The 26,923-nt window shown below is 36.7% G+C and overlaps 1 protein-coding gene across 7 annotated transcripts in view; it reads right to left on the bottom strand.

Moving 5' to 3' along the window:
• The window catches only part of ZNF385B (zinc finger protein 385B), a 165,441-nt gene that overhangs the window by 101,632 nt on the left and 36,886 nt on the right, over positions 1-26,923 (bottom strand). For 2 of the 7 annotated variants that reach the window (XM_032114891.1, XM_032114896.1), the window contains exon 1: positions 23,155-23,486. The exons of the other annotated variants lie outside the window; for them this stretch is intronic. In XM_032114891.1, the coding sequence (XP_031970782.1) occupies positions 23,155-23,179 (25 nt within the window). In that variant the 5' untranslated portion in view covers positions 23,180-23,486. Of the gene's footprint in view, positions 1-23,154; positions 23,487-26,923 lie in introns of those variants that run through there. 7 annotated transcript variants of the gene reach the window in all.

The raw sequence follows: 26,923 nt of genomic DNA, 5'->3' as shown, positions 1-26,923 counted from the left end.
ACATGATGGAACCCTCATTGCTGGAGGATTTCAAGATGTGAACAAGCTGCCAGATAATCTCATCATGACTCCCCTTCCCAGAAAAGCCTAACTGAGATGGTCTTTTAAAGGTCCCTTCCAACCCAGGCTGTTCTCTGATACCGTGATTAACCAGTTTTGCAAGACTGTGTTTGATAAAGGTTATGAGTATGCACATATAAGCTGATGATACCAAAAGACATTAAAAAAAAAAAAAATCAATATAGTGACAAAAACGTGTCACAAGAATGTTAAATTAACATAACACAATTCTATCAGAGAACTTAGCTCTTGTTCGCCCCTTTTCAAAATAGCCATTGAAATTATGCTATGATTTCCACAATTTTGCTTGTGCAGTGTTCGTTAAGCAAGTTCCAGATCGCAGACACTATACATAGCACAGTCCAAAGATCAACAGCTTTATCTAGTAATAGACAGATCTATATATACAATTCTAGAGCATAAAACTAACATTAAGAAACCTCATTAAATCTATACTCATGAAATCAATCTACAGAGAAAAGCGGCCATCTATACTGCTAACAGCCACTCGCCAAAATCCCTGTAGACTATGTGAATTGAGTTCATTCCTTGTAGAGAATTCTGAGAGCTGGAAAAGCCATTGTTCTTATTACTAAATGACCACAACTCAAAATACTGTGACTTAAAATACTCAAGATATAAAAGTTCCAAGAACGATTCAGTTAAGAGGCTTTTTAAATACCTGCATTGCTCCATGTATTCTCTGAAGCTGCAGCATGAAAGTGACACAGGAAATCCACTTCTATATTCAAATAAAATTATTATATAATATCAGGGTTTGGAAAGGTAAATATGAAATAATTTCATGTCTTCAGATGCTGAGACATGAGGGGAAACAAAGAAGACCCCCCCCTACAATTTGTCAGGTTCTCTCATAACATTGACAGGAAAGTGCTTTTGTATTGTAACTAGCTGTGATAGCACTTAACATCAGATGTTCTGTGCTCCTCTTCCTCAGAGAAAGCAATTTTTTGTAGCAGAAAAGAATAGACATAGTATTATTACCATTTTGCATAGGACTTGTGTCTTATTATGACATGTATTCCTTAGTTTTACAAACAGAAGTTCAAAACCCAAGTCCTTTATTCATCTTGTACCTCCCCAGTTTTGTGTTGTCTATCCAGAAGAATTTTAGCTCACCAAAATAAAGCTATTATCAATTTTTAGTATATTACATTACTCTGACACGTTCTTTCATCCTCCCTACCCTACTTCATGCGAACTTTATAACTGCAGTATCAGCTACTGTTTTACTTAAATCATCTCCTCTCTTTACATGTTAACATAAAGCAACATCACATAATTTTGTCTCTGTTACATGTCAAGATAAAAAGATCAGAATAAATTCTCAGCCAACTCTCCAAGCAGTCCACACCTGGTTTAAACCCTTTTCTGTGCAGCTGAACACTAGCAGCACTAGTACTTAAATGAGGGGAAAAAAAAGGCATTCAAAAAATTGGTCCTAAATGATACTGGCTCAAGAAATGAGAGACCAGCTCATTAATACAAGAATTTACCTTAAAACATAGTCATAGCTTCCTGCTCAGACATCTTCAAGAAATGAATCAAGTGGATGTTGCTAAGAATATTTCAAAGATCTCTTCTCAGTAACATATAAGAAGTCAAGTGTTAACTTGTCAATATTGTTAAAATAGAGCTTTAATGCTGGTCACAATAGATGGAATTTTTATAAAGAAGCCTCTACATATTATCATTAATCTTACTTGACCTGAAACAAAAAAAAACCTGTAAAAATGCAGGCCCTATTTCCCTTTTGTACCTTCTATGAGTTTGTTGTGCTATTTTTTGTTCCTTGCCTGTGCAAAGCAGAGGTCATGCTTAAGCATGCTCAACCACCTTGCTGAAGAGAATACTAATGTACAAGTTAACAAGAGCAGATTTATTTACATAATTTAGATCCATATCAAATAAAGCAAAATTCCCCAAACTTATTTTACTTTATATATATATTATTATGTAGTTTCTGAGGTTTTTTCCCATTTTTATTAAGAACAAAACACTTTATGCTTTAACAAAATTTCCCCTCGTCTTGATTGACTTGAGGATCTTTCCATCAGAAAAGGGAAGAAAAAAAAGAGGTAAATGCTAATTAAAGCTCTGGTCCTCCTTGTTAGTTAGAAGTCTGGGAATCAGAGCTGCTTTTGCTTCATAAATTAGCTGCAGAATGAAAATCCTGCTCATCTAACATCAAAATTTTCAAAGGGGTAAAGGTAAAATATTTAAGAAAGTTTTCCCATAATAGCCACTGGCAAAAATCTTAATTATGCTGAAACTGTGAGACCTATTTTGTCTTATTTTTTCTATCATGAATCTTCATTCTGAAACAGACACAGTTGTTTGAAAAATTCCAATTACATTATCCCTTAGTGCCTCTTGATCTTATGCAGACTGCTCTCACAGTTAACATTTACAAGAGAGTAACAACCTCTTCATCTATAAAACATCCAAGTTTTAACAACATTATGTATGAAGGTGAAGTTCACTATGCCACATGGGAACTGAAAATCAGGATGTATCTTAGCAGTAGCTACATAAAATTCTGCATACTTGTTTTTGTGTCTGGATTTACAGAAGCTGTGACAATTTTAAAATCAGTTAATGATCTGGCAGAAAAGATCATTCCCTGCATGATTCTGCAGCCCTACTATCCCAAAAGAACGGCTACCTCCCCAGGTACATGTATTCACAGATAGGAAAAAACATGTTCTGCCTTACAAGCCAAGTCAGCAGTGCCACAGGGAGCAACAGCCTGGTTTTTACATCAGTAAGACCAGACTCCTTTTTCCCCCATCCTTGTCAAACTCCAGCTCCTTTGAGAATGTCTATCAGCCAAATGTAAGGATGCCTATTGTAATTCCAGATGACTTCCAAGTCATAAGATTTGAGAAATAAATCATTTAATACGGATGAACTACATTTCAGTCTTGTCTAGATTATACAATTACTATGTTTTCATTTATTCTACACCCATGCAAATTAAAATACATATTGAAAGTTTAAACAGTGCACAAAATCCTAAAGAGTTTATTTTTCAACTCTACACTACTTTCCTTTCTCCTTGACTGGAGACAAACAGAACCGTCCCGCAAACTCATCAATTGAGTTTAGAAACCATTAACTCAACCTACAGGGTCATCAAGATAAGAATAAAATCAATAGGATTGTCCTTCGGAGCTGTTTTCAGATATGGCTTATAAGTCTCTACAGCATAGTCTTGCATACTGTCTCATTTTTAGTCAAATATTTACCCTGGTTGCAGTGCAACTGCTGGTTTGCTTTGCAAGCTGTCAGTGTTCTGGTTTTGACTATACATCACTTTTTTAATCTGGTGGCGCTGCGCTGCTCTACAGCTGTGCTTAGTATACATAACACCCCAATCAAGCCTGGTAATGCACAGCTTGCTGAAGAGAATGGGAAAATAATGTTCAAATAATGGAAGACAGCATCTGGATATTATAATTATGACCAACCATCTAAGCCAGAATGAAAATCTACATTAGGGTTGATGTTAATTCATTAAACAGAAGTGCAGAAATTAACTCTCTTGGCCTGCAGCCAACGATGACCCCTCTTGAGCAGCCCTACTGCACAGCCTGAAGGAAGGCCTGCACTCTGAACACACCAAAACCTGCTGCATGAACTAGTGGTGGGAGAGCTCTCATCACTAGACAATGACAAGCCCTAGCATAGCTCCTGTTTACATGTTGAACTTTTAAAATTCTTTGCAAAGCAGTCCCTCCACCCCCTTGTCAATCCTTCAGCCACTACAAGAGAGGATCAATTGATTTTCTCACAAGCAGATCACGCCTTATGCCACCCCTGACATGGGAAATTTCTGTCTGCTGGCCCCCCCATCATAAACCTTTTAATGGATTATTTTAAAGAAACTCTCACCTCGCAGTAGCTAGGTAGATGGTTCAGGAGGTTAAATATTAATCTATTAGAACCACACAGTTTTTGAAAAAGCAGCAGTGCTATGTATCTAGGCTATATAAACATCAGTTATTTTCTACATAATGTTTTAATTTTGGCCTCCTACCCATGTTCCTTCCCTATGCCTAGGATCCCACACTTCCTGAGCCTGGTTTTATGGCACGCTGTAAATCAGTAGTGTCTTGTATCCTCTACTACAACACAACTGTGACTGCCAAAATGACACAGAACATTTTTAACAGGATGCTAAAGTTAAGTGCCATGAATATAAGATATCAAAACTAAGAATTTGAAAAAAAAAAAAAAAAAGAAAAAAGAGGGACATTGGAAAATTTAACAGAAACAGTCAGATGTATGAACTTTGCATTATTTAACTCAAAGTTGTTTGCTGATTTTTTTACTGAGGATTCCTTCTATCCTTTCCCATCCCTAGCACATAACCTGTAATAAGGTTGTGCCTTCTTAACTCAATCTCATTTAATTAAGTGCTTGTAAAAGAATTCAGAAAATGCGCTACACAACGTATACTAATCATCTTTGGAAAGTCAAATTAAAGCATAACAAAGTATAAAAATGAATTCACATTATATACATTCCTATATAAACAAAATGGGATAAAAACAACAGTTGTGTTTTATGCAGGCAGAAACTGATTTTCAACAGCAAGAACTGCAAGGGGAAAAAAATCCCCCCAAACATATTTAGACACCACAGAAATTGTATAAAAACATTACATTTTCCCTATTGATACTTGTACCTCAAACACAGATGATAATTGAGTAGATTAGTAATATACAGTACTTTTAGCTCCTTTTAGTAACCTTTTTTTTTTAGTAGCCTCTTAGCTCCCCTCTGGTTAATATGGATTTGTGTCTTGCAGATTTTTTAGGAATAAGAGCAAAGACAGTTTTGAAATGCTTTGAATTCTAATTAGCCACATATTAGCTGACTACATTAATAGTACAGAAATAATTATGTATGTTTCATATCATTATCATAAAGCCACCAAATTTTCATTAACTAAATGAAATGCTTCCCAAAAACTTGCACCTACCATTGTAAGGATTCAAAGCCTTATAATTGTTCTTGGTTCAAAGAAATGGGGGAAAAACTGTGACTCTAAGAAATGTATAGTTCCAATAAATGTGAATGCTATTTATTGATTAAGGATGACTAGACAGTATTCTAGAAAGTGTGCAAATACAATTTCTCACACTGTAGATTTTGGTGTGTCTTTGTGTAGGTGCAAAATGCCACCTACGTCACTCACATCAATCCAGTGCAAACACAAGCTTTGTTATTTCAATAAAAAACGCAAACTTCAGTACTGAAGTTCCATTCTTTCTTTTGAAATCATTCAGTACAATACAGCTAGGATAGATAAAGCTTTGTGTTTAGAAGCCAATTAGGTGATAAAAGCTAAAAGTCTTATCACCTAATTTCAAAACTGGAATATAAGTAAAGAGAAAATATTGCCTGGAGTATGAGTATACTGACAATACATTTAGACACACACAATTCAAGGTGTATTATATATTAAACATCATAAATCTTCTACATTTCTCTAGAAATTCGGTCTACTACTTTAGCCTTTATTTATTTAAGCAATTGTGGTAAATAAAAATAAATAGGATCTAGAAACCTATTAACTCCATCAACTATGTAGACCTTAATCACATTAATACCTCTTCATATTGTTGTTGATGGCAGCATGTTTCAATAATATTGCTTTGTCAGAGCATTACTTTAAAAAACATAAGCAGTCTATCAAAGAAACACATACAAACACTCAGAAATCAAGAGAATTAGGTAACTGATGTGGGTGCTACAATCTGAACCAAAACTACGCCAATTCCAAGCAGTCTACAAGCACGACACATTGAACACACTGAATTTTCCACATCTTACTGAGAATTTGCCAATACAAGCTGGAGCACCACACTTTGCTCACAGAATTTGCTTCCGTGTTTGACCTTGCTCTGATGCAGAACCCCACTGATACCAGTGGAGAAGCTCCAGAGGACAAGACATTGGACTGCTTTTACTGCCATTAACTCACTGAAGAGAAATCCACAGTTAATTGCAAATCTTCAAGTTAGTTATTTAAAAACTTAAATTCTCGAGTGGTCTGTTGGATTGCAAACTCAATACCTTGCCAGAATAAATCCTTGCTGATACCCAAATGTACACCACTGTCTTTAATGATTAAGCTGTGGCATAAGATGAACTATCACACAAGTTTACCTTGAGTTTTCCTGGTTTTGCTAAGTTTAACATCCATACTGTTAATATGAATCTTCCAAAGATTTTCAGTGAATATTGAAGCACAGCTTTTAGAATGAAAATACAATAAGTGCATTGCATGTTAACAGGTGAAACCCAAAAAACTCAGGAGTTTTTAAACACGTATCGTAAGCCAACATACCCCGTGGCATCACATTTATCAGGTAAGATCTTACTAGTGTCTGCTGTAGTCTATCACAAATTAATGTATCTATTGATCCAAAATTCAGAACCCAATTCAAACACAGTGTCTAAGCTCACATTATACAGGTTTATGCCAATTTAATGTTCATACACTAAGATAACTCAATGTTTTCTATGTGTGTTTGAAAGCAATCCAGGCTGGCTAAAAGCAGAAGTCTCAAACTTGTAACTCAACTCTTTGCCACCTACCATCTTGAACAGGGATATCAGGAACTCATTTCTAGAGACAAAACTCTTCCAAGACTCTACTGGATAAAAGTAGTGAGCCTCAGAAATCTTCCCAGAGGTGTGCTCACTAGAAAGCAGCTTGGCAACAGTTTTGCAGACCTCTCAGAAATTTCAGAGGCTGAAATGCAGGAGCCTAGATGTGGGGCATGACAATTTGCAAGTCCACCTCAGAATTTAGAAACTCATGAACAATGGCAGTTTGTTCTTGTGTAAACACTCAGCTGGGCACAATACTTTTGTATGATAAATGGAGTGACTCAGCTTGAGTCTCATGAAAGGGCAAATTGGTCACAGCTACGTTGAAATATTTAATCACAGATCTAGTTTTACAAGTGGTATGATCAGTCACTAAGTTGAGAAGATAACTGAGGGACAGTGAATATCTGAACGCAAGTATATGGGACATGTTGAAAATACAAACAAGCTCTGCAAACAGGAGCAGCTTCCCTTTCATAAAGTCAGAATGGTGGTACTGCCTATAAAGGGATTAAGTACCAGCACAGTGTGCCTGCTGATCGTATGCACACCTTGAAACAGCCTCTGCTGGGCTAAGCTTAATGACACACCAGACAAAACATTTGAGAAATAGCCAGCAACACCTGCCTTGGATGCAAATTGGCCTACCTAGCTTCTATTTTCAGCAATTTGGTGTTTAACTGCTGTATTTGGAAAAGACAGAAGAAGAAAAACCAGAAAACACAACAGTTGGTTTTTGGGAACCATGCAGAATGTTAAAATACCTATTCAAAACAAATGATCCAGACAAAAAATTCAACTCACAGGAGTGGCTATACAGGTTTCCTTTGGCAGCATGGGAAAACCAGGGTTATCACATCTAGGCACAGCTCATTTTACCTAAGGAGCAAAGCTTTGCAATCTGTTGCACTTGAATAGATGCAGAACAGCCTTTATCTAACATACTTAACCAGGAAGGCTGTCACTGCGTCACACATGCAGCTAAGGACCATCCTAGTCATCCTTCAGCATATACAAGCACCACAAAAATGGTCAGCAATATCCATTACCCCAGATGAAGCCGCCTGTGCTGACAAGTACTGTCTGCAAGGAGTTTTTCTGATAGCATGTGAGTTGGAAGCTTCTCCAAGACGCTGACAACAACAGGCCAAGTCATTCTCAGCTGACAAACATGGAAGTGATTTTAACATTTTCCGAGGGCCATAAAGGTTACTAGGCTGAAAAAACACAAACATCCAAAGCCACCACAATGCCACAAGCATGAGACACAGACACATTCAAATTTGTTACACCTAAAGCCCCCCACCACACTAAAATACATCCTATACCTTTTTTTTTCTTCTTCAAACCTTCCTTGCAATTTCGTCCTGTACGCAGGAGAGAAGAACTGCAAGTAAAAATTCTCAAAATATCTCTATGCAATTCTCAAGGCATTTGCTACGACAGTGATAAGGAGCATATAACGTCATGAATAGAACATTTTACATGCACTTGTTTAGCTTACACATGAATGACTAAAAATTAGTTATGAAATAATTTTTCTTGGTTGGCAGAGAAATAAAATCATAGTTCTATTTATGGCTACAACATACAATTGGGAAACAAACCTGCTTATTTTGAGGTTACCCTAGAAAAGCATCATTATTTGCAGGAATCAGAAGTTTGGGCCTTTGACTTTCCGAACACTTCCAGATATTCTTCCAAAAAGTTTTTTTTTCAGTAGTTTATGCTAATGTTACAAAAACTGTCATATTTTTAAACAGCTGTAAGTAAAATGCCAGATTATTTTATGAAAGACAGCCAGGTATTGCATATCTCTCAGTGACTTCAACCAGCCTGCCTCCTCTACTCTTGCTAGACTCTGTTGTCCTGAATTTCACATATTCCAAAGCAAAATTCCAAATTTCCTCTGCTTGGGCCTAACAGGATATAAATTGAAATAAGAACCAAATAATTTATGCTGTTTTTTATTAATATACACAACTCCAATTACAACTCCTTGAAATCATTTATCACTCCTGAGATGTCTAGTGTATCACTTCTCTGCCCACCTCAGTTTTGTACTCTGGAATTATTTTTAGCTATTTTTTAGTGCTGCATGTCCATATACTATGTCAAAGCATATACATCCCTGTAAAAACTATAAAATTAAATACAACCGATTTAACCCATTAGTTAAAAGACTAATAACCAAATAATTTCTGACCAAAAAATCAAAACATGCTTTGAACAACATTTTTAATATATGAAATAACAGATAAGGTCATTTCTTTATTCTTAAAAGCCCAGTTATGAAGAAATAGGCTTTGAATCAGTTCCATGTGCCCATAAAACTGCATGCAGGACTTGATTTTTTTTTTTTTTTTTTCATTTCTGTTCTGTAATGCTTTATTCTACTTATTTTGAATACCTCCTTCGGATATGTTCTTATAGCCATTTAGTGTGGTAAGTAACATTCATGTACTTTACTTTAAATATTTTTACTCTCAGACATTGCTTAGGATTTACTTCCCTTTTCTGTTTTTTTCATTATTGAAGTATTTTAAAGCATTTCAGAAGTTTCCTGAGATACAATCTTTACCTCCTCCTATAAAAACAGCAGGGCTTTTTCTTATCCTTGTCTTTTCTATACAACCTCAATCTCGTAACATTTGGAACAACTGGGCTCTTCCTAGAACGGCTCAGATTTTATTTACTTTTGGTTTATGAAATTTATTAGGTGTGAAATGTTTTATTGCCTTATTTACTAGTTTCAGTGTCCTATTCTGGGAAAGTAGGCAGATCAGCTACAGGCACCCCTAAAGACAACAATATTAATGACTCCAGCTGATGTTCCTACTTTTCCAGCCAATGGAAATGTGAGCACTGTTCCTGCAAGCAGCATGCTTCCTGAAGCTCTGCCCCAGCACACTCCAAGTGTTCAGTACCTGGAGTGAAGCCAGAAATATACCCTGGTCTGTTTCACAAAACTGTAGAAGACACACTCCATCACCTACCAATGAAAAAAAAGTCATTTTTATTTTTCATAAGCAGGACTACTCAACATAAAACCTAAATTTCCCTCACCCAGAAATACAAAATCGGTGATTCAATTATCAAATAGAGAACTGAAAAGGGAATTTAGGCAACAAATATCTATGACAAAGAAATGCAATTTCCCCCTTGCACAGAGAGAAAAGGTTCAAAACCTCAAGAAAAGTATTGTGCTACCTCCTGCCAATTCCTGTGCCATCCCAGGTGTGCCACATAGCCCCATCAGTGGTCACTCCAGCCTCCCTGACAGTCTCTCATAGATCCTTGCATTCTCTTTATCAATGGTATATTGACCAAATAAATATTTAACACCATCCCAACACGTCCAGAGCAAAACCCAGTTTAACAGCATTAGACAGATGAATGAACAGGCAGTGTAAAAGGACACTGACTATGATTATTACAAATCTGTTAAAAACTCCAAATTTAAGCAATTTCTATTTCTGTTGAAGTATAATGGAAGTTTAAGATTCAGCAAGCATAAAATTTGGACTCTGCATTTAACACTGAGGACCTGAAAACCTGTGCATTTGCAACATGCACCACAACTTGAGATGGGAAGGGATCAGAGAGCTCCTAGCTCCCTATCTCCTCCTTCATAGCCTGTTAGACTCCACACTCATTTTCTGAGGGTGGTACCTTGACTCATTCTTCCTTTTCAAAAGCAAATGCCCTCATGGCTGAGCTTTACTCGGAAGGCATGGAAAGAAAACAGCAACTTGTGTATGGAAAACCACCAAATTTTATGGCTGTCTCGTTAATGTATCAGCTACAGCATGGTTAACCCAATTGAAAAAAGGTAACCCTACCTAAGCAAAAGACTGTCCTACAGGAACCCATAAATTTAATATGCAGCAAAACAAATTAATCTTCAGATTAACCTTCATCTTCAGGAAGGTGTTCTGCTTGTTTTTGTTCATATATTATATTTTTCTACTGTAATACAATCTAGCGTAGCCAAAAAAGCACTCACTTTCATGAGAGACATCAAGAAAATAATTTGAGTTTAGCAGAGCAATTTTTTCTAGAACATTCCATTCTTCCAGTTTGCACTACTGTCTTAATGCCTTATGTTTCAAAGCAGATCTTAAAATTTTGGGAATTAAGTCTCATCCATAATTCTATACAAGTCTAGAACAATAGAACTGTAGCTCTTAAGACATATATGCAGTACAAATAATCACTCATTTCATTATGGTAGCATAAAAGACAGCAAGCTCCAAGCAAAATTCCTCTCATTTGTAAAGATGATCATGACTAATCCTATGCCAAGGCAAGACCAAAGATTTTTTTTTAAAAAAACAATAACTACAAAAAACCACTGTGTAATCTAAAATCTTGTTTAAATTTTATTTTTGCTGCAAGGTTATGTTGAACAATTAAGTGATTTTTTTCCATTGTGAAATCAAGACTTAGAGTACCTATGAATGGACACTCATTTCAGGCAGGTATTTTTCATTATAATTCAGCATATCAATTCTTCTTCTCTTTTTTTTTCAAGGCATGTTATTAAACCTTCATGCTCCACATCCCCTCCAATTCTTATTACCGTTTTCATACCCTATGGTGAGGCTGACAAAAAGCCGTGTAGATTTGACAACCATAAGCACAGGAATCTAGCAAGAAATTACTATGCAAATGTGGCTAGAAGAAGATAATATTAATAAATATTTGCTGATGGGCATTTTGCTCCAGTAGGTGGCACATTTATAAGGAAAACTTAACAATAGTTTAAGCCAAAGATCAGAAGCCTCAGATGTACATGCCACTGATAGATGACAAAAGAGGAAAAACACTTCCACGGTGTCATTTTAGAAGAAACAATCCAAGATCACCAAGTTTGTGGAAAGTTGGAAGGAAAATATTTGCATCTTCTATATATGCTTTATTTACCAAAAAAAAAAAAAAAAACCAAAAAACAAAAAAACAAAAACAAAAACCCAAAAAAAACCAAAAAACACATATATATATTTTTGCTCAGCAGTTACTAGCAGCCTCCATTAAAAAGAGCTGTAAAAAATAATAGCTATTTACGAAAGGAAAAAAAAAGAACCAAACCTTCAAAGTTAGACTTCAGTTGATTTTGCAGCTAAAGGAATGTAAGCCACAGGAAAGCACACCACATTTTTACTTCACTGTAGAGAAAAATCAATTACAAAACCTGGTACTAAAAGAAAAATCTAAGAGAAGGGGAGAAAATACTACCATGTGATTACATAAAATTTGAACTGTAAGAGTGTAAGATGATGTTTCAGAAAAAATAAGTAACTAATGTGAGGCAACTCCTTGACTTCAGTAAGGGAAAGTAGAGGGAAGGCTTACACAGAAGGAAAAAATGCAGGCAATTCAGGAGTGACCAACCTTCCCAGACATTCAGTGATGTGCAAAAGAGAACTCTACTTCTGTTTCAGCTGAGCATTTCCACTCTAGATACTGCTACAAAATAATGTTCTTTTTAAATTCAAGCCATGTTGTGATTTCCAGCTCTTAAAAGAATCAAACTGCAACACATTTTTGAATTTATTCATGGACAGCACTCTCAAAATCCTGAATACAGGTACATATATCCTGACCCAGAAGGGAGGAGAGCTTAGATAAAGGTCTGCAGTTTCAAACAAACTGCAGAAATAAATTCCAAGCAATACTTAAATTCATAGAGCCTTTTCATTCCCACTTCTGCGGGAGAAAGTTTACTATCATGAAAAAAAAAAAGCCATATATGGGCAGCACACTCTCTGGAATCAGAAATACTGAACACCAGCTTGCAAAGCATTAGAAAGATTAGTATTAGTATTATAGTCACAGGCTCAGGAGCAAGCCTGTTAACAATACACCTTGTCAAGGCAGTTCTGTGCAACCAAACTGTAAGCATTTAACCTTAAGTAAAATGGTAAAACAGGAAGGAATTAGTTGTCCAAATAAATTAGTATGCTTGTGCTGTGCTTCCCACTGTTAGCACAAAGTATAGAAAGAAGTCTTTGTGATAGGTGGATGTAGCTGCTGGGGACACGCTCCAAAACAGTTAAAGACATTCCAAGGATAATACTCTGACTATAACCCTGGATGATACTGTCTCTAAACAGTACCAATGAAGTGGGAACGACAATGGCTAATGAGCACGCCCATCAGTACTAATGTACCCAAAGAGATAAAAGCTCAACAAAATTATTTACATGGTTAGATTACAGATATTTTTGTCCCAAAACCTAGGTAAAACTGTAAGGAAACATCTGCCAGGTAAATCATATACACAGTGTCTTTAGAAGCTGATTAGATTATCTATTCTCCATTTTCTGTCTTCACTGAAGGTATGCTTTAGATCAATGAAAGCCTTTGAAACTAATACCAAGAAAATTAGGCGACATGGTAAGAACACATCACGTACAGGAAATCAGATAAAGCTACACCAATACAAACCCTACATCGATATTAAGCTAAAATATTACGCTTTACTTTTTTTAATTGGTAAAATAACTTTGTGTTGCAGTGGGGTCTCCTGCAACATGCATTAGACAGCGAGGCCTGTGGAAAGAAATAGGGAGCAATTGTTGATAGAAGTTTCAGAGATCTTTACTCTCCAGCCACATGGCCGGGGGACTGCCGAGGAACTGCGCAATCACGAGACAAGCAGGGTCCTTCCCACGCAGGGGAACACAAAATAACCAATGGGGAACAGGATTAGGGCACATGTGACCAGGGAGCAGGGAGACCCCGTGCCTAGGCCATGCCTCTACCCCAGGGTCCCCTGTCCCAGGACCCCATGGCAGGGGGGAGAAACCGCTACAACTCTGAGTGATGAAGTTCACTGCACGTCCCAGGTGTACCAAGTAGTGGACACACAGTTGCTACATAGCTGCCTTTCAGTATTTAAAATACACTATTAGAAATGGAGTCCAATCTCTACAAAGGAGCAAAACAAGCAGTGCATACCATAAGCAAGGAATTTAACCTGGAAAATTACTCTCCTTTCACAAGTGCTCAGAGAAAAGCTTGATCCTGCCAGCTGAAAATAACTAGAGGAGAGGAAAACACAGCAGAAGTCCAGAAAATCTTGAGAAGTATCAGTATCATGCTTCTAACTTGATGTGAAGAAAGAGAGCTTTATGAACTCACTCCTGGTTGAAAGAGTATTTGTTCCAGTTACGAGTATGTTGTGCAGACTTTAACCAGGACCCAACAGTCCATGGCTGTGGAGGCAAAGTTGTCATTCTGATTCACCAGCGAGTCACTCAGGCCACTGATGTAAAATCATGTTATAAAAAAGTAATACATAACCTTTTCAAATGTTACACAATCCCTGCTTGTAATTGCATCCTTAATAAAAACAGTGCCAGACTTGAAATCAAGATTCCTTGCCATTTTATAAGGAAAATGTATCTAATCATAGAGGTTCTTTAATAGCAGAGAAGAAAAGGGACCTCCTAACACATAATTAGAAAATTCAAATTGGCAGTAAGATGCAGTTCTTAACTGCAAAGGTAAAGGTTTATTTAAACAATTCAACAGCGTAACAAGTAAATTCACCACATCCTGAAGTCCTTAAATTGAACTTGAATGTGTCTCTAAATAATGTGTTCTAGTTCAATTGCAGATTTATTGGACTTAAAGCAAACACTGGCATATTTGGGAAAGCAATTTCTTCTGCTAAAGGAATTAATGCTTGAGATTATTTGTCCAGTATTTTAGAATAGATAAGGCCTGGTGATTCCTTCAGTCCTCAGAGTCTCTTGAGCTCCAGTGGATGCACTGATTCTGACTTTGTTTATACCAGAACTGTCATACTAGACCATACAAGCTTACAAATGTGTTGACTTCCAAAATTCTTGGTAACAAATTCACTTTGATCAGTGTAACAATAATAATTTTCTCATTATTTTCAGTTAATTGGTAGATGTCCCTTCAGACATTTCAGACATCTTCAGACTTCACTTTCTGCTGGCAGCCGATTGCTCCACACCACAACAGTACTGTCATATTCCACCAGCACTCAGCACCAACATCAAAGGGAAAAGAAGAAAGGGGAAAAAAAACTTTCTAAATGATTATAGTTCCACAAAGGCTCCTCCTCTGCGTGTCTGCACTGTTACTGGCTGTTATTCTATGAACTGTGCAACTCCTGAAACCTTGACTTTGCATAACAATTTCTCCTGACCCTAGAACTCTATTAAAGGTAGGCAGTAAACAACATGCTCATGCAATAGATGGCCTAGCAAATAATATACTGAGTAAAGGGATTTCAATTTCAGGCCGGGTAGCACAGTAGCACAGCAGTTTCTCGCAGTTTATCATCACTCAGCTGCCTACTAAAAGCTGTTATTTTGACACATTTTAAGATAGGTAATTTCTAGCTGTATGTATTTGACCACTCAAGACAGAATAAAAATTGCCATTTTTCATCCAGACTCCATGCATGATCCTTATCTTAGACTGCATGAGGTGCCCATGCATTTCTCAACTCCTAGTGTTCTTCCAGCAGTATGTTTTTGCCACTGAGGGGTCACTGTTGAACAGGCAAGGCAGAGATGCTCTTTCAGAGGGGCCAGTGCAGCTCCCCTCTGCACAATGCACAGCTGTCAGTTCCGAGAATGATCATGCCGAGTACAGGATGGAGGAGACTCCACGCAGCAGAACAGTCTGCTAATCTGCAACCAGCAGAAACAACACACTCCTGCTCTCCACTCCGTAGATATTCAATTAAAGAACGACAATTTCTGAAATTAGGATTCTTATCTTAGTTATTTAAAGCAGTTAAAACAGCTTTGATGCATTGCATCAACCTTGCAAAGGAATGACTCGAAGCAGCCAGGGTAGTGTGCATCTATCAAAGCAACACCAAGCTTTCAAATGAGGAAAGCAGTATAAAGTAGAAATACTTTTAAAATATAGACAGCTTTATCCGCCCAATTCATCCACTGATTGGAAGTCTGGATAATCATAACAAGTATTTTTGAAGCAAAACTCTAAAAATAGGGAAAACCTAACTGCATTTAGTCTACAAGTATGTGCCTGGCATTCCATCACCTACCAAGAATTTAAGCAAAAAATAAGCACATTATGATTGCAAACATACCCTGTCTTTGTTGGGGTAGATATCTGTTGCAATAATGTGCAGACAGGATCACTGTCAACTAAAACCTGCTCTTGCCTTCTGCCACTGGAGTCTTAACATAAAATGCCATTGAAATCTATTCCGTTTCAAACAGGTCTTTAAGCTTCAATGAAGCTTGGTACTCAGTAAATTAACAGCCCTTCAAATGTATCTCTTGCATAAACAAGACCACCACCCAAAGAAACCTACAATAATTGAAGAACTCAACAAAGTTTCTCTTCAAAGAGGCTTCAGTAAAGGTGGCTGGAAGTTTTACTTGAAGCAATAATGAAATAAAATTACCTGACAAAAATATTACTTATAAAGCTATTTCTAACCTTTTGATTTTTTCTTATTTAATGCATGCCTATTTTGCACAAAGTGAACTTCCGATGATAAAATTCAGTTTGGTATATTAAGTTATGTTCCTAAACACAGATAAAAAGATAAATCATGTCATAATTATTCAAATAGTAGTCTCTTGCTATAAAAATATAAAGCAACAAAAATACTTAAAAAATGAACATTTTGGGCATTTCTTCAGAATACTTTTTCTGATGAACTGCACATTTCCTCAATACACATTTTCTCCACAAGGCTTCTTAGGTTACAGAAAATGGTTTAAATTAAAACCCAGAGCAGAACCTCCAAAGTATACCACAGAGTTCAATGCTGTCAAGTCATTTGCCTCTTCAACTGTGATCAACTTCCATTCCACTCTACAAGTGCAGCTGATGGGGGACAAAACTGTGGAATGCTTCAGCACTTCAGCATCCCCCACTTTCTGGGGCAGAGTACAGTACCACCACACACTGGCTTCACTTTCAGCAGACAGGAAAATAAGGGAAGTGATCAAAGTAGAACAGCCAGAAAGTGAAAATCAGAACCAAAAAATGTTCAGTGTGTATCTCCTCAAGTAGTAGTACTTATTTATGCCTGTTCCCAAAAACTGTCATGTTACTTTTCATCTCAATTTAAGGCAACCTTTTCTAGGTTACACAAATAGTTAACCTTACATAAATATTTAACCTTAGGTGCATAATGAATCATCACTAAAGTCTCACATAAAGCACTCAGGAGGGTAGCTGGCCCTTGAAAAGTCTGGAACATCCTCCCTCCAGCCATGCCAGTGTTTTATTTCATGCATCATGATGCAGCAATGCCTTCTGCTCTCACAAACTCATTCCATTTATTTTAATTTACTTCTTTAGTTAAATGGTACATGATATTTAAGCACCAACCCAAATATCTTCCTCTTTGCCACCAAGCCCATTAATGTCTTTCCAACAAGTGAGCATGTGCATGAGAGAGCTGGGGGAGCATCCACATGTTTAAGATGCAGAGCACGTTCAGAGCATGGAAATCCCCAAGAGCTTCTACCCATTACTGCAATATCTCATTTTTGCCCCATTCCTCAGAAGACTCCAATAAACCTGGGCATAATCAACGAATAAATATCATGTTGTGAACAATACAATAGTTTTGGGTAAAATCTGGCCAAACAATCTGACGTATGTTTAAAAATCAAATATCTGTTTTATAAATATAAAACTACAATTATATAGATGGGCTTAGCGAATCATACATAAAATAATATGAAAGGGTTTTTTTCAAAATTACTTAATCGTGTGGATACACATTTCAGACTAATCTTTCTATAAATCATACTTCTCTCATGTTTATCACTTCTTTACTAGTGGGTATCCTGATCTAAGAAACATTTGATAAGCAATATTTGATATCTCCTAAAATTTAGGAATTTATAAATTATTCAAGTAAATAGTTTTGTCACTCACATATTCATGGGTAATATGGGTAAGAAGGCATATATAGTTTACGGATTGCTGATAAAATATTACTTCATGGGTTTGGAGTTTATGCTTCACTGATTTTCCAGTGGAGAAACATTACCTGCAGAAGGGTATTAGCAGCACAGATACCATGCAATAACTAACATCCAGAGTACAAGTCTAATGTACACTTAACAGAGCAATATCAACTCAAATATTTTTTCTGCAAAGGTAATCTGAAAATCTCTGAAACAAAGCTGACTTGTTTTGAAGAAGGTTGAAAGAAAAAAAGACAATTTTCCCTTAAAGGAGAAATACTCATTAGAGTGGGTTAATTATTAAAATGAGTTAAGTGTTTGCAACTGAGAAAACAAAAATACAACAATATTTTTCTTTGTTTCAGCCAGTTTTGTCCTTGTTTCTGTCAACAGCTATCAAGAAAAAACCTGGAACTACACCACTTTCCATTCTTTAGAACCATGTTTAAAATACCCAGAATCTGGGAATGTTTTCATAAAGATTTACTCCCCAGTAAATAAACTCCTGGTGTTCCAGCTTTGGCTTTTCTCAAAGTCTCTGCCCTAACTCAGCAGCCAAAGTGACTGAAAAGCTTAAATCTTATTTTCAGAGGTAACCTGGGTACACAGGAGCAAAGACCTATTTATGTTTCCTTAGAAAGAGGTTACTACAATGATTACTTAATAGATCGGTTTTTACTAATCAGAACCTTACTCGAGATGCATCAGGCTCAAATGGTACCACTAACAAAGTTGGCCACCATACACTAATTGCAATTCCTAACAATAATCTTCAGTTCTTTCCAGCTGGCCTGTTTTTTCTTGATGAAGTGATTTCTGTGTCTCTTCATCCAGATGTGCCACTCTAAAGCCTATAAATCTTGCTCACCTCTTTACTTTCTCCATGTTCCACTTAAGTTTGATTGGCTGGTGGAAAAAAAGTCTCCATTTCTGCTCATATTTAAATGCTCAGTCACAAAACATTTCAGGATGTCATCACTGCAAACACTCAAGGCTGAGCCAGAGGAGATGCACATGTGTGAAAATTTTGAATCCTGTTTGAGCAGAAAACCAGACAATTTTAAGAACTTCCTATATGGATTTCTTACCTTGCCTTCATCTCTCCACCCCTACTATGAAATATCCTGAAGAAAATGGAAACCCCCAGGTGGAAGTTACAAACCCAGGCACTGTGTTTCGACTTCTGCCATCACAGAATGCTTGAAGCAAGCAAAAAGGAAACTCACACACCAGAGACCTGCTCTGACATTTCTAGTTCAGTAAAAACACAAACAGTACCAATGTGAACAGCTAACAAAACCAAACAAAAAAATCCAGAACTGAACACACCACAGTAACCTCAGAAGTCTCTTGATATGGAAACATCCTTTCATTACCTGAACACAAGTGATCTGAACACAGATCTCCTACACCATCCAGAGCAACCCATACACCAAGTGGTGTCACCAAATGCATTGTAACACAAATTCTTGCCCAAAGTCTGCCAGTTTCACAACTTGCTTAAAGGGAAAATTTTATCCACTGAGCTTTCATAGTCTTATCCTTTCCCTCAAGTAGCACCTGTAACACACTATATGAATTTTAAAATCTCAGCCCTTAAGGAAGTTGTATTCCTCTATTCACAGAGTATTAAAAAGACTTCCTCATCTCCTCCCAAGATCTGCATTGCTCAGCCAGAGACACAAACATTTCAGTGTAGGCCTTGAAACTACCCACAGCTAAGGAATTTAGCCTTCCATCTGTCCTGACTGCTGGTATCAATACAAAAGCACTCTCCTTACACTTCTGGAGATCAAAACATACCCAGCTTTCCTCACTTGCAACTAAAAAATAATTTTGGAAAACTTCCTTACAGGAACAAAAAAGCATATGTGAAACAGGGAAGTTATTTAGTTTATTTTCCCTTCAGATTCATGTTATGAGCACAGCTCAAAATGCAACAGAACAGAAAGCATATTAAAAAAAGACAAATTCTTGGCTGAACATTCTGGGTGAGACCTCCAGAACATCTCTGGCTCTTTAACTTATAGACAGGAAAAAACATATAAACTTGAGCTTCAGTAGTAAAACTTCAACAGGGCTGCTACAGTGAACTACAGTTCTCAGTGCACTCATCTCCTCTGGCAGGATTTATCAGTGACCTCCACTAAAATAAAGCAAATTCAAGATTTCCACAGAGAGCTTAGCTAGAATTGGATCCCAGAGTCAAGTGAGTAACATAGAATTGCTCACAATATACCACTTCCTCAATAATTTTTTTTTTCCTTTTAGCTTAGTGTCCTCTTTTTCAGAATCTCCTTGTAAAGTAACCTTGGCAGTGGAGAAGCTGTTACCCCCTGAACACTCTCAAAGTGAAAAAGATCACCACACTTTAACACTGATGCCTTCAAAGGGAGAAGAAATTAAAATTACAGTGCCATGTGATAACTGACAATCTGATACAGAAATGGCTAGAGATCATGGATACAGAAATAAAAGAGCTCCACACCAGGAAGTGAAGTGGTTTTGTCCAGCATAACAAACATACCAGATCTTGCCTCTCACTTGAACTACCAATATGAAACAGCAGGAGGCGAAACATGCAGCAATAAAGACATTTGGAAGAGGATGCATGACCTTTGAAGGTAAAAGCACCTTGCAAAAACCATCTTGGAACAAAGAACTCATCAGACTGATATGTGGCAAGCTTGTATTCATAATGATAAAGCATGGATAAAAGTAATCCCCAAATAATAAAAGGACAAAGAAAGGCATTCTAGCTCAAATACTTAGAGAAATAAAACAAATTTTATATGTCATGGTGAGCAACATGCCACACATTGTTTTCCAAATGCTCATAGTATTTTCTGCCTCGTAGCCTTTAAACATACACTGAAAAATAGCAAGCAAATTTATTCAAAGGTCCTAAAATGACAACAATATATATATTTTTAAGCTGTCAGTCTGCATCTCTTGCTGACTACAGAAGCATCCAAACGTGGTTTTGAAAAGCGAGCTTTGTTGAAGTGGGACTGCTGTGCTTTCCAAGTGCCTGTGACAAAGGGCAGTCATCTCCACAGCTTCTACTTCTCCTTCTCCTCCATGATGATGGAATAATAAAAAATGGGTACACCAGCTTACATTTACTTCTTAACTAAACTTCTGGAAACTATGACCTCCAGCTTTTTGTTTTCCCAGGAAGTCATAACAGTAGGTGAACAGGATCTCTCCTCAGCACTTAACAGAGAAGAAACATTACCAGCTCTAGAACTCACCCCATCTTTCCCCCCCCCAAAAAAAAAACCAACAAAGAAATGGCAAATTTTGCTCCTTGCAGACAGAACTGGACAAGAAGCAAATATTGTATCATTTAAAAATGCTTATTTCAGGATCAAGTCAGAATTGTGAAGACCTAGATTAAAAGCAATGCAATTTTAAATTGCCTATATACGAGAGAGAATAATGTAGGCTAGACAAAGTAACCCAATTGAAGTGCACAATGCCCACCTTAACCTTTCATCAAGCATAGCTCCTAGTGAGGGAACAGTCAGAAATCTGGCATAGTTAGAAAAATAAACATCTTCCAAGAACAAGACAAAGGTTAAAAACAAGTTGGTGCATCAATTTGTAAATAATATGTATTAAAGAAGGTTTTACAAAAGTATTTACTAACAACTTATTTTGACTTCTATAGATTCCTGAAGAAAAAGAAAAGCTTGTAAGGTATTCTAAAGTTGATATCTAAAAATCATCCTGAATGTTTAGGGTGCTTTATATACATTTTTCAAGTGCATTTTAACCTTTATCATTAAATAAGCATGAAGAGAAAACTAGCATTGAGATCAATTTTGTATGTCATGGGGAGAAAAAAGCAAACAAAAAAACTTACGAAGTATAAAAAGGTGACAATTAATTTAATAATTTTATGTCATGAATGACAAATGTTTCCTGAAATACTACAATAAAATAATTCCAAAATGCTATCAGCAATGTCAGGAGTTAGGTCATTAGGGAGAACTTTCTTTTATTTGCACCTCCCTAGGATCCCCACCACGAACTGCATTTTTGTTGGGGGGTGTTGCTTTGGATTTTGTTTGTCTTTATCTCCAAAGAACACCTTAGCAGAAGCCATCGGCTTTGACAGAACACCAAAATTCTGGCACTGAACCATAAATTGACCATTACCATAAAAAGAACTGCTAAATGAGAAACTATGTGCTCAGTATAAAACTAATTTCATGCTTTCAAAAGCACACAGTGGCTTCTAGCAAGATAGTGGCCCTGGGACTTGCAAAGACAGATTGGCTAATACAAATGGTGTGTGCTCCCGATGCAGTCTGCTTAGCCAAGCTTTACATGTACTGGCAGTAAATGGAAATTCTCGAATGTTCTGTCAAACAAATACACACTTATCTATAACTTTGGAGCTGAAAGCTATAAAACAGCTGCCTCATAAATATATTTAGCAGGAAAAAGCATGAGCTGTCCTAGTTCCTCAGAAGAAGAAAAAAAACCCACAGCAGTCTTTACATAGTAAGCACAGACATTTCTATAGCAAGCAAGAAAAACATTTTAATAAATATTTTTCAACGTATTTCCTTGTTTTATTTTAAAAAAAATTACTATCAGCATACAGAAATATAATCATATGATGTCTCACCTCACCAACTCAATATTCACATAACAGCAGTGCTTAATAAGGAACTCAGCTGAACTAATTTTTTGTGTTCTGCTATAGGTGAAATTCTCAATAAAATCCCCTTTTTTAAACACGTAAGTACAAAGTTTGTTTAGTTTATGATAATACTTCTTTCAAGCTTAAAGATTTACTACTAGAACTTCACAGGCTACCTTTAGCACACTATCTGTTCCCTTAAATAAAACTTGGTGCACTAAATCTCAAATTTAACTGGTTAGGGAGAAGCGACAGACAGTAATTTTATACCCTTCTCAAAGCAAGCTGTCAGTGCAAATGAATTACTGGAAGCTGTCCTGGGCATGAAAGATCATAACTTTTAATATTAACAACGACAGACATATCTAAGATGTCAAATCCAGTATACAATTTATTTTGTTCTTTACTTTTTTAGTTTATCTGAAGAAACCGACAGCTCTTGTGTTTCACACATCATTGTAACTATTTAACAAGCCAGAAAGCAAGCTCTGGTAAGAGGTATTTACTCACACTGCTAATAAGCTTCTTTCTACAACAATAACACAGCATCACTGACATTCAGAAAACATTTAAAATGCATAGGAAGTCACCTACTGGAAAGATGCCCTCTGCAAACAGCAAGCAAGGAAAGGGAGCTTGCCACATATTTAGTTACTTTTAATACTGAAATAAGAAGAGAAGAAAAAGATGCATTATATGCCTTGCCATTTTTATTATCCTTTCCACTGGAATAACTAAAACAGAAGTGCAGTGCACATAGAAATAATGCCAAACATGTAAGCATCCACTCTTAATGTCATAGCACAAAGCAATTCAGTGAAGTTTAATAATAAAAAACAGACTCACCTCTACTGGGAAGCCCACTCCACATTATGGCTATACTATTTAAGCAGGTTAAACAGCAACCAAGTTACATAAACAAAACTTCCAGTATGTGACCAATATGATCTACGGTGCTACAGAGTGTTGGCTCCAGCCCCGATCATCTGTGTGACAGTTCACTGCTATACCAGAGCAGCCTCAAACCTTCCCAGATGCCGGCTTATTGCACTGCTCATTGAAAATCCTTCACACGCTGGCAACATTTTAGGGAAGGACAAGCACACTCTGAGTCATTTGTAAAGAAAGCAAAGCAATTTCAGTTCTGTATCTTCATGCGTACCGAAACACAGAGCACTGTCAAAGTAGAAGTCTGCCTCAATTTATGCTGAGAATCAGGCAACCCAAGCCTTCATTATCAATGCATGGAATCAGCTACAGAGATCAAATTCAAACAAACCATAAAAATTAAAAGGATATGATTATGAAAGGTTCTACAGATTCAGCTCCAAACCACACAGAACGAGAAAACATCTATCTAGACTGTGTAAACGTTAAAAATAGCTCTGTCTTTTCTACAACGAACACGAGACAGAGGAGAATCAGCAGCCTGTATTGTGATGAGGTTCATTATTGGGGGGGGGGGAAAAATCCAGCAATAAAAATTAATGATTCCTTACAGCTTTCCTAAATAAGATTAATTCAAAATTATGCAAATGAAATAAGCATTTTTTTAACCATGTAACAGACAAAGTCTATTATATATTAAAAGGCAGGATATCTTTTAAAAGGAATAATAAATATTTGGCTGAAAAAATTTAGAATACTGACCCAACAAAGACCTGTACAGTCTAGCAGATTAGGTATTTGTACCAAAAAACCAACAAAACACAAAACACTAAAAGCATAACATTACATGACCAATGCCTTCATCCTTCCAGAACAACAGTAATTTTAAATTACTTACTAAGAAAAATCTCCATGGCTTATTAAATTCATGCTATTCCTACTCCCACATGGACTTCTTGCAACGTACATATTTTTGTCTTTTCCGGTACTTCACAGGTTTTCTTTCCCCAAAAAGGTAAGAGGGCATGTGTTGCTGGGCATACTCACACCAGAGATACACAGTATAAAACAGCTGTAATGATAACTAGGTTTTCAAGAAATGGAAAGACACGGGAGTTTTTCATTATATTACCTGTACAGCTATCCAAATATACTGCTGGCTCATGAGACAAATATGAGAGAAATTTTGACAGGATCTGTTCCCAGATGAGAAAACTTACTATACAGAGAAGGTATCAATTTTCCTTTTACAAGATAAAAATAATAAAAAAACCTGACTTCATTATTTTATATTTTCCAGTAGTTTTAATACAGAAATCATGGTTAGAAGTGCACATGAATATAAATGTCTGAATTTATAGAACCCTTTTCTCAGCTGTCTACACCTCTAAATGCTGGATCACATCCTTCAATGAGACAGTTAAAAGATTCTTGCAGAAACAACAACTCAACTGATTTAAGAAGCTCCCCAGGCCATGCCCGAAGTCATTAAATGACAAGGGATATGCTCCCCACAACAACAGAGGTTGTCTCACCACTACTCCTGCAGCCATTCTCAGCTTGAAACCATGGCTGGTGAGCAGACGCATTTTTGGTCCTAGACTCTAGAACATTTGATTTTTTGATGTCCTAATGCTGATTTTTTTACCACAGCATAACTGCCCTTGAAGAGAGGTTAAACTGTCCAGGAAAGAATTTTGCTATGAAAATATATTTATGCAAAGTAGTGGCAAAGGGTGCCAAATGTACTGTCCAATTTTGTTTTGAAATCCTTCCACATTCTACCCAAAGGACCACCCCCTCTAAACTACTTTTTCCATAATAGCTACATACTCTGTTTCCTTAATGTCATTCGTGTGTTCCCCACCTCCAAGAAAATGATGTGGAGCCTAGAGATGAATAATTGTTCTGATAACCTTTACCACCTTCAAAAGAGTTATGGTTTTCAATTTGCCAATAAGGAATTTTTGAATGTTTTGCTCTGATGAAACTTATCAACTACTTTAAAACAACTAATTTTTTTCTTGAAGCCTACCAGTGAGTACACATATCATCTACTTAATATTTTTATTAATTTTACCAGTACTTTCACAGTGCTACTCAAAGAACAGAACATTATGGATGCGGTGTGTAGTTACTGGCAAATAAGAAACCAACTGTAATGTCATTTCTGGGCCTCAATATTAACTCTCATCATCAACATTTTGTGAGGAGTACCAAACACCTGAAAAGAATACAATAAATCTGCTTAATTTCAGAGCAGTTACTCATAATCCTGATGGGTCCCTTCCAATTCAGCATATTCTACGTTTCTATGATGACTTCTGTGAAAGAAAACCAGCAATTGCTTATCATAAATACATTTCATATTGTAAGAAAAATGTTACGTACCATTACCTATTTCTTAAGTAAATGGTGGAAGAGACTCAAATGATGCAAAGACAATGGTACCATCTACCAAATGCAATCTTGTTCAAGAGACGACTGAACAAGAAAAAAGTCAACGTACCCCGCAGCGAAAGTGAAATACCAAGAGTTTCTCAACAGCTCACTAAGCTAATTTTCATTACAGGCATGTAACTCTGTTTGTTATTATTTCTATTATATTGGAGACAGTAAAGTTTTGCTTTCTAGTGAAAGAGTCTAATATTTTACAAATAGAAAAATGGATTTTACCTGGAGTAGGACAGCAAAGCATGGAGCAACCTCCCTTTCACAGAGGCCAGAGAAGGGAAGCCCTGAGGAGTTGCTCTACTTCGTGCCCCCCACAGAAGAAGCTTTCTTGAAACTGCTTTCTGAAAGGTCGGGCTGTAGGCAGCAGGCATGGAAGGCAGAAAAAGTGCTGACCTTCTACTCATCTAAAAAAGGTTTTGGCCCAACACAGAGAAACAGTAAGCTCACAGTGCTTTCTACTATACTCCTCTTCAGACTTATGCACTAGAATTAGATGATTGATGTGCATGCACACATTCACAACGGAACTCAGGTCACAAACTTTTTCAAGATACTTTTGGTTGCTGCTTTGCATTCCTCTGAGTACTTGGTAGAATAATTCGTAAAGATCTTCTGCAATAAAAATCAGATTATCCTTGTCTTTTTTTAGATTAATGAAAGACAAACACTGAGAAGGAATTGAGGACCTAGATCAAGAGGCTTAAAGCAAGCAAAAGTTCTGTTCTCCCTTACGCTGGCACAAAGCAGTCTTAGATGACAAATAAGCTACCTGTCAGAAAGCCAGTCTTGGCCCAGATAAGGATTAAAATACAAAGACCTGTGTTTAGGATTAGATTCTTCTGACAAAAACCAAGGAAAAACTCCACTGAAATGAGAGCAGTGCACTGCAGTTCCATTCTGTTGTTACCATCATTTAATCTTGCACTGACCTAGTCATCTGGCAAACTAACTTTTTTCAGTTTCATTTAAAAAAAAAAAAGTCTTCCTTGCATACATGAGGCCAAAATTGAGAATGTAGATTTAAGGCTATCTGGAATATTTTCAGTATAATTTCTCAATGTCTATCAACAGTTTAATTTTTTGGCTAAAGACACTGTTCACACTTCCTTTTTAAAATTTTTTTAAACTAACATGCAAGTTAGCTATACAGTCCATTGATCATATCAAGAATAATTCTGAATTCTTTAATTGTAAGCCTCCCTGCCTCCATTAACCTGATAGGTTGCCTAGACTTCCAAATTTACATGGCACTGCACAAAGAAACAAAGAAGCT

Source organism: Corvus moneduloides, chromosome 7, assembly GCF_009650955.1.
Source record: "Corvus moneduloides isolate bCorMon1 chromosome 7, bCorMon1.pri, whole genome shotgun sequence".
Classification (NCBI taxonomy): domain Eukaryota; kingdom Metazoa; phylum Chordata; class Aves; order Passeriformes; family Corvidae; genus Corvus; species Corvus moneduloides.
The sequence above is the reverse complement of the archived record's forward strand: the minus strand, read 5'-3'. Positions and strand labels throughout refer to the sequence as shown.